Raw genomic sequence first — 12,859 nt, 5'->3', positions numbered from 1 at the left:
TCTTGAAAAGTGGATTATTTTTTCTTATTTTTTGCATGTTTCATAATTTTTGCCTGAATGAGGGACATCATGTATAAAACAAAACAGACTGAGGAAACAGTATAAAAATGGGTATGGCTGGGGCGCCTGGGTGGCTCAGTCGGTTAAGCATCCGACTTCGGCTCAGGTCACGATCTCACAGTTCATGAGTTCGAGCCCCGCGTCGGGCTCTGTGCTGACAGCTCAGAGCCTGGAGCCTGTTTCTGATTCTGTGTCTCCCTCTCTCTGACCCTCCCCCGTTCATGCTCTGTCTCTCTCTGTCTCAAAAATAAATAAACATTAAAAGAATAAATAAAAAAAATAAAAATGGGTATGGCTAAGTACGCCCGGGTGGCTCTGTCGGTTAAACAACCAACTTCGGCTCAGGTTATAATCTCACAATTCTTGAAATGGAGCCCCACACTGGGCTCTGTGCTCTCAGTGCAGACCCTCTGTCTCCCTCTCTCTCTGCCCCCCTCCCTTGCTCAGTCGCTCCCTCAAAAATAAACATTTAAAAAATGGGTATGGCTCTTCTTCTCCAACCTGTTAGTTGGGGGACTGAGGGGAAGGGTTGAGTCATCTATTCAGGAATTGGGCTGGGCTTGGGTTTTGTTGTTAGGATTACCTTAAGTGTACTATCTGCTTCAAATTCCTCTAGTGCCACCTTCTGCTTAGGGTGGGAGCTGGTCTGCCCAGAGTGTTTTCTCAATGTTCTTGCTCCACCCTCAGCTTTAGGTTTTCTCTGGGCACCTTCCCCAGAGACTCTCTCCACAGTCTTGCCCCTCCCCTGGGCAACTGCTGTTGCTTTTACTTGCTAGCAGGGAACAGGGAAGTTCTCCATTATCCTGGCTCGGTCTCAGGCAAGCCCTGTATCTCTGGGTCTCAGGGGTTGGGCTTTCTTCCAGTAGTAGGAAAACTAAAGGTCTTAAACCCAGAACAGTTTCCTCCCCTTCTCTCAAGGTTTATGGGTGTTTTTTTTTTCCTTTCATTCCTCCTAGCCACAATGGAAAATGGAGTTTATCCCCTTCCCCCAGTGGCTTAAAGCTGTTTTCCACAGGGAGAAAAGGGTCCAGGCAGGCCCGTACCACCTAATGAGCCTTTCTGTGGCCTCCCTTGCTTTCCCCAATTTTTCTCAAGAGAAACCATTGGGAGGACCTTGGAGAAACACCAACAGCTGGGGGTTATCCACCATGTATCTGCAGTTCTCAAAGATTCTATACTCTCATGCAGCCCACATTTAGGCTTTAGCAATTCATTAAAAACTTAGCTGAATTCTCCTTTCCCCTTGTATGACAGCCCTGTCTTCTTCCTGTGCTCCGTTACAGATTAGCCAGGCCTACACCCCACCTCTGATGGATCAAGAGAGATTATGACTTTGTACATTACAGCTCATTCTTATTTTAAGATGGGAGCAATACTCTTTTCAGCTTTCTGTACCCTAAGTGGAAGCCAGAAATCACTTTGTGAATTTAAATACAATCTATATACCCACAACTCCTAAATTTACATTTCTAGTCTGGACTTCTTCCCTAGACTCTGGACCATATATATCCAACTGCCTACTGGACAAATCTACACAAACTCTAAGGTAACCCCCATGATCCCCACCTCTTAGTATTCATGCCTTTGAATAATCCTTTCCCCTTGAGTGTGGGAGGGACCTGCAACTTGCTTCTAATCAACAGAATAAGGCAATGGGGTATCATTCCCGCGATTACGTTACATTTTATGGCAAAGGAATGGGATATCGTTCCATTGATTATATTATATGGTATCATAAAAGACTCTGTCTTGCTAGCCGACTCATTCTCACCCTTCTGACACAGGTAAGGGAAGCAGGCTGCCATGCTGTGAACCGCATGGGGAGGGCCACCTGGCAGCAAATTGCAGATGACCTCTAAGATCTGAGCGTGGCTTCCAGCCAACAAAAAACTGAAGCTCTCAGTCCTACAGCTGCAACAAAATGAATTCTGCCAACAACCCGAGTGAACTTGGAAGTGATTCCTCTCCAGTCTAACCCACAGGTAAGAAGCCAGCCCCAGCCAATACCAGAGTATGTAGCTAAGAAGTTTCTGACCTCACAGAAACTGTGAGATAATAAATGCTGTGTTCGGGGCGCCTGGGTGGCTCAGTCGGTTAAGCAGCTGACTTCAGCTCCGGTCATGATCTCGCGGTCCATGAGTTCGAGCCCCGTGTCAGGCTCTGTGCTGACAGCTCAGAGCCTGGAGCCTGTTTCAAATTCTGTGTCTCCCTCTCTCTGACCCTCCCCCGTTCATGCTCTGTCTCTCTCTGTCTCAAAAATAAATAAACGTTAAAAAATTAAAAAAAAAATAAATGCTGTGTTCTTGTGAGCCATTGAACTTGTAGTGATTTGTTTTGCAGCACAGAAAACTAATATAGATAGTATCACCAATTTAACATGCCTAAAAGCCAAATTCCTGATTGCCAATATTACCTCCAAAAGAAAAAACATGCTCTAGTGTTGTCCATCTTAATTAAGTGGCAACTCCATTCCTCCAGTTATTCAAGCCCGAAACTACAGGGTCTATCTCAATTTCTTTTTTTTTTTTCTCCAAAATCCACACGTAATCCAAAAGTAAACACTGTTGGTTTCACAAGCAAATTATATCCACAATCTAACTTTATCTCACTACCACCACTGCTACCACTTCAGTTCAAGTCACTATCACCTCTCATGCGCATTATTGCAACGGCCTCCTAAGCGGTTTTCCCGCTTCCACTCGACAGAGCAGCCAAAATGGTCCTACTAAAATATCAGACCGTTTTTACTCAAAACACTCCAAAGGGTCCTCATCCTACCCAGATTAAAAGCCAAAAGACTTCCAGTGGCATACAAGGCCTACCTTATCTGACACTTCCCTTCTCACTCCAAACCTCTCTGCCTCATCTTGTGTCATTCTCCCCTCGTTCATCTGCCACCACACCAGCCTCCGTGATGTTCCTTAACCGTGCCAAGTACATATCAGTGTCAGCATTTTACAACTGTTAGTCCATGTAATTGAAGAGTTATTTCTACTACTCTTCTCTGACCACTTTATATAAAAAGGCAAGTCCACTTGTCCCCACCAGCTCCCTATCCCTCCTACCCTGTTTTATCAGTCTCCACAATACATACTATGAACTGATATCTGTTCTATTGCCTGTCTCCTCAAAATTAGAATGTAATTTCCATAAGAGCAGAGACTTCTGTTCACTGTGATACTACTGTATTAGATACTGTTTCCTTACAATATGTAGAGTCTAATCAAGTAGTCAAGCCACAAGAATTTGAACATAAGGTCAGTCACGTTATTTTTCAAAATCACTACAAAATTACTTAATCACTTGGAAATGTACTTATTCTACAACACTATAAATATGCTTCTAAGGAAACTTGAAAAACATTCACATCTCACCAAAATAACTGAAATACACACGTAAGCCAAGTGAATTTAAACATCTCTGTGGAGGGCGCTATTAACAGAAAGATAACTGAAAGACTCGATAACTGTTTTTCCAGCACCTTCTGGAGTAGATATAATTATTCCACACAGATACAGCCAAATAATATAGAAGGATACATCAAGCTGGAAGGATTAATAACCCTTTAGGGCCCTGGCTCTCAAAGGTTTTGGTCTAAAGACCCTTTAACACTCTTAAAAACTGAGGACCCCACAAAATTCTTATTTTATGGGCTTTTAATCTACTAACACTTACACTTAAATTAAAACAAGGGACACCTACAAGACTCAGTCGGTTAAGCATTCAACTCTTGATTTTCGCTCAGGTCATGATCTCACGGTTCATGAGATCGAGCCCACATTGGGCTCCATGCTGACAGCACAGAGTCTGCTTGGGACTCTCTCTCCCCCTCTCTCTGTCCCTCCCTTGCTGTCTCTCGAAATAAATAAGTAAACAACAGCAAAAAAAAAAAAAAATCAAAAAATTTAAAAATATTTACCAGTTTATTTTACAATAATATAAATCTATTACATGTTAATATGTTTTCATTTCTATAACTAAACTCCACCCCCCTAAACTAGTGAGAGAATGGTATTGTTTTATATTTCTGCAAATTACCTTAATGTCTGAGTTAATAGAAAACGGCTGAACTCTCTTAGCTGCTTCTACCTTAAATATGTTGCCATATGTTGTTTTGGATGAGATATATGAACAAAGTCTGGCCTCACACATATATGTAGTTGGAAAAAGGAAGTCTGTTTTAATAGTCTTTTCAGATAATTGTGGATATTCTTCGATACCACATTAAAACTCAACAGGTTGTTTGCAATGTACACTCTGAACGTTGCACTGCATATTCTGTTAACATTAAAATCTATTAGTCTACCTTGTACTTTGACCAAATCTTATACTCATGCATGATTTTGTACACAAGTTTGCAACTAAAAAGTCTGTAACTACTGGAAAACTGTCAAGCTCACAATTGTGAATACAAGTTTTCCAAAATTCTAATTTTTGCTTGAAAATTCAAATCTTATCGCTGACAACAAATAGTTGTTTCCTTGAAATGGATCAGATGCATGGATCAAACAATTTGAAATTTGTAAAATGTCAATTCTATAATATGCATGCCTATCAATTGAAGTTCTCTTACGTATACACACCTATTTTCCAGTTAAGCAGAAATATTTCCTATTTATCCATAATAAATCTATTGAATTAAAGATGGTTTGCCTCTTAATTCAAGTTAGCTCAAAGAGCCAGTTAATTTTTCATTTTTCTCACATAGCAACAAAATCAGTCTGAAAAAAATCTAAACAATCATGCCCCACGTAAAATGAAATCTACTTCTTCAAGTTTTGAGAAGTATATACATATTAAAACAACACTAAATATACTTCACATGAAAGAAAATAAAACTGAGTGATCTTGACAGGATTTTTAAATCCAATCTACCTTCCTTCCATACATTTCAACGTTTTACAGTTCTTTCTGCTTGGTTCTTTTTATGAAATATTCCTAATTAGCTCAGTATTTTGGTTGGGAAAGGCCTTACCTGTTGAGCAATATGAGAAATATGAGCTCCCTGAACTGCAGAACCAGGTTGCGGTGCTGTCTCTGAAGTGTTACTCTTGTGGGAATCTTCCATAATCAACTATAAGAGGAAAAAAGTCAGTTAAAAGATGCTTCCTAACTTCATTTTCAAGAAATCCTAAGACATTTCTTTTCTAAACATGTACTTTTTCAGAGGAACAGACGAAGCTTTTCTATGCTGTGGGCTGAGCTCAATTTATCCAGACTCAATATGTTCTGACGCTCTGTTCTGTGTAGAAATCTAACTATAAGATCTCAAGAAATGGCAAATAAAAAGTGCTATAGAATATGTATAACATACTGCATAGTTGTATAAAAACTGGCAACATGGATGTCTCCATAGAAGAGAACTGGTAGCTATGGAACAGTGATAGTAAAGACTTTACCCTGCATACTCTTTTTCATTTTTAAAATTTTGACCCACGTGAACATGTTAAAATTTAATAAATGGCACATATACATGTAAATCATTGTGACTACATTTTCAAATGTTATCCCACTCAAGAAGTATGATAGTCTTCTGGGGTGCCTGGGTGACTCAGTCAAGTGTCTGACTTCGGCTCAAGTCATGATCTCATGGTTCATGGGTTTGAGCCCTGAATCAGGCTCTGTGCTGGCAGCTCAGAGCCTGGAGCCTGCTTTGGATCCTATGTTTTCCTCTCTCTGCCTGCTCACACTCTGTCTCTCTCTCAAAAATTAAATAAACCTTTTTTAAAGTTAAAAAAAAAAGTATGATAGTCTTCCTATCCATGGACACAAGCATCCTTCTCCAGTCTAGGGAACAGTTTTCTCATTGCACATATACTTCTTTACAGAGAATTCACTGAGTAAAAGCTGAACTAAGTAAGTAACACCATACCTAAGCAGGTTCTAAAGATCTAGATAATCAACTACAGGATATGCAGGCTTGGTAAGAATGAGAATGAATGGGTTATGAGAGATGGGATATGTCAAATGGGAAGAGAACCACTTAGAAAAAGACTGCTGGGGCGCCTGGGTGGCTCAGTTGGTTAAGCATCCAACTCTCGGTTTCAGCTCAGGTTCAGGAGTTTGAGTGCCGCATCCCTGGGATTCTCTCTCACCCTCTCTCTCTCTCTGCCACTTCCCCACTGTGCTGTCTCTAAGTAAATGAAAACAAGTTGTAAACTTCCCCTACGTATAATTTTGTATCTTGTTCCCACTTATCACTAGTATTTTCTAGATTTTAAACTGAAACATATTTAGGGGCGCCTCGGTGGTTCAGTCAGTTGGGCACCTGACTTTGGCTCAGGTCATGATCTCACCATTCGTGGGTTCAAGCCCCGCATCGGGCTCTGTGCTGACAGCTCAGAGCCTGGAGCCTGCTTCAGATTTTGTGTCTGCCTCTCTCTCAGCCCCTCCCTTGTTTGCACTCTGTGCCCCTTTCTCTAAAAAGTAAAAATATTAATAAAAATTGAAAAGAAAACAAACATATTAAAGGCTACACAATATTCCATCCAGTGAATAGATATGATTCATAATTTTTTACCAAACAAGACAATATTGTGATTGATATCTTTGGTACATAAAGCTTTTCCACAATTAAAATTATTTCTATAGGATACATTCCAAAAAAGAGAATTGCCTGATCAAAGGGTTTGAATATTTAAATTTTCTGAAGGAATTACACTCTATCAGAACCACATGAAAAAGCAGATAGGTGAAAAACAATATATTGTTTTACATTTCTTTTAATTCTCTATTAGTTGTGTGAGATATCTGTTCATATTATCTGTCCATCCATCTACCAAATTTTAGTTTTTCTTTTTAGCCTATATTTCTTAATATAAATTTCATTCTATCACGTGGATATAAATATTTTTCCAATGTGATTTAACTACGATTACCTTAAACTTTTAATTTTGGCAAATTCATCTATTCCTTCCTATGTTGTTTCTTCAACTGCTTTTAAGGTCACATACAGTCCCTTCTTTAGGAAGAGCATAGTGGTTCTTAATCTCCACTGATACATGCGTATCTCCGTGGACTAAATATACAGACAGCATCAAAAATGGAATGATCTATTTTCTACATACTGCCTCTATTTTTTTAAGCATTTTATTTTTAAGTCATCTCTACACCCAACATGTGGCTCAAATTTACATCCCAAGATCAAAAGTGGTATGCTCTACTGACTGAGCCAGCCAGGCAGCCCTAAAATGCCTTTTTTAACACTCCATTTCAGAAGACGTAAATTAGAATGCAGAAAAAAAAATGTATAGTGCTAAAGCACTGAAAGAAACTATAAAAGATGTTTAAAAACCTTAAATTACTGGAAATGATACTTTTCTGTTTCACTGTGACTCACTGATTTTTCCTCCATAACAGTATCATTAAGAAACCCTATCTCTAATGGAAACTAACACAATCAACAAAACACACATTTCCTAGTAAAAACCACTACAGTCAGCAAATAAGATTTTGGACAATTATTACAACCACATTTCCTATGGAAAATAAGATAGCCTATTTTCTATAATTTTTTAAAGAGTAATCAACTAAGGGCACCTGGGTGGCTCAGTCAGTTGAGCATCCAACTCTTGGTTTTGGCTCTGGTCATGATCTCATGGTCTCCGGAGTTCAAGCCCCAGGTGGGCTGGGCGCTGGCAGTGAGGAGCCCGTTTGAGATTCTCTCACCCTCACTCTCTGTCCCTCCCCCCACTCACAAGGTCTCTGTCTCTCTCAAAATAAACTTTAAAAAAATTGGGGCACCTGGGTGGCTCAGTCGGTTAAGCAACCGACCTCGGCTCAGATCATGATCTCACGGGCTTGTGAGTTCGAGCCCCGCATCGGGCTCTTGCTGACAGCTCAGAGCCTGGAGCCTGCTTCGGATTCTGTGTCTCCCCCAGTCTCTACCCCTCCCCTGCTCATGCTCTGTGTCTCTCTCTCAATAATAAATGTTAAAAGAAATAAAAATAAAAAAATAAAGAGGAGGGGCGCCTCGGTGGCTCAGTCGCTTGGGTGTCTGACTTCGGCTCAGGTCATGCATGATCTCACAGCTTGTGAATTCGAGCCCTGCATCGGGCTTTGCGCTGACAGCCCAGAGCCTGGAGCCTGCTTCGGATTCTGTGTCTCCCCTCTCTCTGTGCTCCTCCCCCACTCATGCTCTGTCTCTCTCTCCTTCAAAAATAAACGTTAAAAAAAAAAAAAAAACTTTATTTTTAATAAAAAAAAAATAAAGAGGAATCAACTAATCTTTTTTTCCAAAATGAAAACAGCTTTATAGTTCCTCTCATTGTAAACAATACATACTATATATGTTTAATGTTAAGAGTATAATCTTTACTCACTTTTGAACTATTATTCCTAAAATTAAAGATTAACCATCCGTTAAAAACTGGTTCCTCAACACAGAATAAACTGTATGTGTACAAAGGCATTTTCCATGAAAGTAGCCCCCAGCAGCAGATGGACGCTTAACATTAGACAAGGGTAAGTAGGGCAGAATCACAGGGGGGCAGTGAAACACAGTTTCAAAAGTGCCATCAATGGGAATGAATTTGGGGAACTGAAAAGGCAGCAGGCTGTGATCTTGCTGACATATAAAGAACGTAAGAGGGGTGCCTGGGTGGCTCAGTCGGTTAAGCGCCCGACTTCGGCTCAGGTCACGATCTCGCAGTTTGTGAGTTCGAGCCCGCGTTGGGCTCTGTGCTGACAGCTCAGAGCCCGGAGCCTGCTTTGGATTCCGCGTTTCCCCTTCTCTCTGGCCCTCCCATGCTCATGCTCTGTCTCTCTCTCTCAATAATAAACGTTTAAAAAAAAATGTAAGTAAAAAGCAGGGTACTTTTAAGAAAATTTGCAAAGAAAGGAATATTATACACTAGGCACTAAACTAACAGCTTTTTAAAGTATCATTTCCTGAATGCCCTATTTGAGAGATAAGTAAATTGAGGCTCAAGGAAACTATCATTTACTATGGATCTCATGGTAAGATGTGAATACAAGACCTGAAACCGTAACTATTTAATCCAAAACCCATGGGGTTTTTTTTGTTTTGTGTTTTTATTCCACACTGCCCCTCTTCCTCTCACATTGTCAATCTGTCCATCTGGCAAACACCTACTCTTTTCAAGTTTCATCTCAAACATTATGTTCCCAACTGCTCCAGGTCCTTTCTTCCTACTTCACTGTGCCCTGCGGTTATTTCTTTTATTTTTATTTTTATTTTTATTTTTGGGACAGAGAGAGACAGAGCATGAACGGGGGAGGGGCAGAGAGAGAGGGAGACACAGAATAGGAAACAGGCTCCAGGCTCTGAGCCATCAGCCCAGAGCCTGACGCGGGGCTCGAACTCACGGACCCTGAGATTGTGACCTGGCTGAAGTCGGACGCTTAACCGACTGCGCCACCCAGGCGCCCCTCTGCGGTTATTTCTAACGAGGTTACTTAACACTGGGAATTCTGTTTATTGGCATGTCTGATTCCCCCAGTCTTAAGGTGCATAAGGACAGGGCCTGTATCCTGTGAATGCGTGCTCTACCCAGCAGAGACCCTCATGTATGCAGTAAACAATAAACATCAACAAATACAGTTAGTAATCTCATTTGATGAATGAAGAGGGTCTTAGCTTCCTCACCTATAGAGAATATTGAACTATGATAAGCTTGAGGGCAAAAAGGCTCTTGCTCAACATCTCCTCAAGTGAATTCATGATCTCCCCTCAAAACTGTTCCTATTAGTCATACTGCATTTCTTTCGGATCTTCAAATGTGTCTGCCTTGCTTTCTCTCACCTTCAGGCTTTCACACATGCCATTCCCTCTGCCAGAAGACACTCCTTTTCTTCTCTTCATGTGGCCTACTCCTTTGAGTTATTTATTCTTCCAAGCAAACTTTCATTACTCCCTCAGACAAGTCTAGAAGCTCTGGCTACCTCCCCATAGAACATGTTACCCCCTCTGCTCATGGCACTTATCCCAGTACTGTAATGGCCTGTTTTCTGAACAGCACCAGAATGCAAGCTCTAGGGAGCTAAGGACCATATCCTGTCCCAACACAGCACTAATACCTTGCATATTTATTAAAGGTGAATAAATCAATGTCTTTAGTTGGGGTTTATCTAGCTATAAATGAAAATAATGGTTAAAGAAATATATTTAGGGATGCCTGGGTGGCTCAGTAGGCTAAGCATCGGACTCCTGATTTCGGCTCTGCACTGACAGCATGGAGCCAGCTTGGGATCCTCTGTCTCCCTCCCTGTCTCTGCTCCTCCCCTGCTCGCTCGCTCGCTCTCTCTCTCAAAAATGAATAAACATTAAAAAAAAATACATATTCAGACAATTACTTCAACTCAGCTTTAGACTCAGGACAATTCAGACACAAGAAAACATCCTACTTTAGAGTTAAAAATTCATGATAATTAAGTAGGATGATATGGGAAGAAAAAGCATGTTGAGACGGGACTACCACCTACTGGTGACATAACAGTACTGTGCAGATGTATACATCTGTATACATCGCAGACCAAACAGAACCTCAAAGGATTAACTACAAATCATAGAACAAACACATTCAGCGTTAGGACAACAGTACTGATTCCAGCTGGGACACCGAGGTAACTGCACATTATAAACTCCATCGGAAAAGGAGCATTTTAATGAACCTGCTTATTTCTGCCGGTAATGAAATTCTCAAGACAAAATGCATTTTGCAACCTAAACCTAACATACGGACTCTTATCACAGCCCAGGTCAGTCTGACAAAGATGCTTGCCAAAACTATGCTGAAAAAGCCTCAGAAGGGTATTCTCAAAGAGTATTACAGCTATCCCCCTGCTTACTGAAAATGTGTGTTCCATCACTTCACTTTTACAAAAAACCCACACTAATACCTGATTTCGCTAACCAAAAGAAATCCGAAGAAAGAGGATTTTCACTTTCAGGGAAAAAGAAGAAAAGCGAAAACACCATTCAGTGTGTGTTTCGCAGCCTTCCCCCAGAACTACACCCAGCATCTCATGTCCGTGGCTTTGAACTCTTGTCTGTGAGCATCCAGACTTTACCTCGATTTACTCTGTTAGTAAGACGTGTCCTAAGGGAGCAGAAAAGCCTAAGAGATTCTTTTCCGGGTCTGGAACCACTGAAAAAAATTTCCGCATACATTCATGGTAATTGCTTCTTCGCTTTAGGCCACTTCTCCCTGAAGGACAGGTTTCACAGGAATGCTCTGATAGCTGAGGGAACCGGTACTAGCCCACTGCTCCTCAAAAGCTAACCAAATAACCATCATTTAACACGGACAATATAACTTTAGAACAGATTACGCTGCACGCTCCACCGTGTAGCTGATGCCGGGAGATCTCATGCTTTGTTTTTTGCGATAAAGGAGAAAATCAAAAGGACCGTTTCCTCGCTTTGATCCTGCCTAAAGATAAAAAGAGGAGCTTCTATCACCCCACACCCTCCATCTCGCTCATCAGCTCCACCTTTCCGCTACCGTTTCGTCCGTCTGTGTCATTACTGTACCCCACTCAACTGTAAGCTCCCCGAAGGCAAGGGCGGTTTCTGGAACCCTCCACCGCCAGCGGCTGGGCCTGGCACGCCGAGGGCGCCCGGAGCGCTCTGGGGGATCCCTGGCGGACCTAAACCGGTCCCGGGCAGCTGGGCGGAAAACGCTCGGAGGCCAAGGCCACGCTGCCCTCCGCGCCCCATTCCTAGACCTGCGACGGAGGGCGCTCGCCTAGGGCCGCAGAGGGGCCGCTTCAGAAGCGAAAGCCACCCCCGGCGGGAGGTCTCCGGTTTTATTTTGGTTGAGGGGTGGGGGCCAAAAGGAGACTGACGACTGAAGGGGAAACAGCCGGGCGAGCACGAGAACCGGAAGCGCGCTCGGCGCGGGGACAGCGGGCAGCCCCTCCCCCTTCCGCCGCGCGCCCTCCGCGCCCCTCCCCCACCGCGGCCGCCGCGCGCGACCCCCACCCGGCGCGAGACCCGACGCGGCGTCCCCTCCGACGCCTAGTCCCCGCGCCCTGCCGCTGCCCAGGGACACGGGAACGCGTCGCACCCCCGCCCCCTGCTTACCTGTGGCTGCCGCCTCGCCGCTGTCCGGGGCGGGAACTTCCACTCCCCCCTCCCAGGTGGATCCGAAATTCTCTACCCACTTCTCCACGCCCTCACGCGGCGGGGTATGTGCCTCTCCCAGGGATTAGGCGGAGCGGGGAGAATCTGTGTCACTTAACAGCCAACTGTCCTAGGCTACCGTTTCCTCGGCAGTCAGGGCCGCCACTGGCGGCATGATCTACACCAGGCCGGGGGCGGGGTAGGAGAGGGGGGCAAAACTGAGTAATTGAGCGTGGGGGGTGAAGTTAAGGCGGTCCCTCCGCGCGGGCCGCCGTCCTACGTCACCGCGTTGCTCACGTGACGCGCCGCCATCTTGTGCCGGGTTTCTTCCGAAAGTCTGGCGCACTTCCGGAAGGTGCTACTCCGGCGATAGTTGGCAAAGGTTTCCCGGAGTCGTTTTTCGCTTCAGGAAGTCTGCCCTCACTCCTCCCTCACCTCTGTTTTCGGAAACCCGCGACAGCTTGCTGGTGTCGGAAGGCCGCTCGGTGCGGGGCCGCTCTCATCGATTCGAAGCGTCGTTCTGAGCTCAGCTGCTGCTTGGTCTGGGTTGGGTGATCGGGTCCCGAACGGTCGTCCTTGGCCTTGATCCACACCTCACCTGTCCGGGTCTTGTAGAGAGAAGTGACTTGACGCGTGGAGGTTTGCCCTCCTCATCTTCTCGTAGTTTACCCGGACTCTTTTTCTTTGTTTTTTTGTTTTGTTTTTTTTTTAACG

The 12,859-nt window shown here is 43.4% G+C and overlaps 1 protein-coding gene across 4 annotated transcripts in view; it reads right to left on the bottom strand.

The window, feature by feature from the left end:
- The window catches only part of ATF1 (activating transcription factor 1), an 80,726-nt gene extending 68,353 nt beyond the window's left edge, over positions 1 to 12,373 (bottom strand). The window contains exons 1-2 of one of the 4 annotated variants that reach the window (XR_003970362.1): positions 9,824 to 10,184; positions 5,036 to 5,134 (exon numbers count right to left, since the gene is read on the bottom strand). Coding sequence is in view for 3 of the 4 variants with exons in the window: in XM_030322591.1 (XP_030178451.1) it covers positions 5,036 to 5,134; positions 9,824 to 9,883 (159 nt within the window). In the remaining variant the exon portion in view is untranslated. Of the gene's footprint in view, positions 1 to 5,035; positions 5,135 to 9,823; positions 10,197 to 12,106 lie in introns of those variants that run through there. The other 3 variants (XM_032593970.1, XM_030322591.1, XM_030322589.1) reach the window with 3 other exon arrangements.
- Positions 12,374 to 12,859: the final 486 nt, after the last annotated feature.

Source organism: Lynx canadensis, chromosome B4 (genome assembly GCF_007474595.2).
Source record: "Lynx canadensis isolate LIC74 chromosome B4, mLynCan4.pri.v2, whole genome shotgun sequence".
Taxonomy (NCBI): domain Eukaryota; kingdom Metazoa; phylum Chordata; class Mammalia; order Carnivora; family Felidae; genus Lynx; species Lynx canadensis.
The sequence above is the reverse complement of the archived record's forward strand: the minus strand, read 5'-3'. Positions and strand labels throughout refer to the sequence as shown.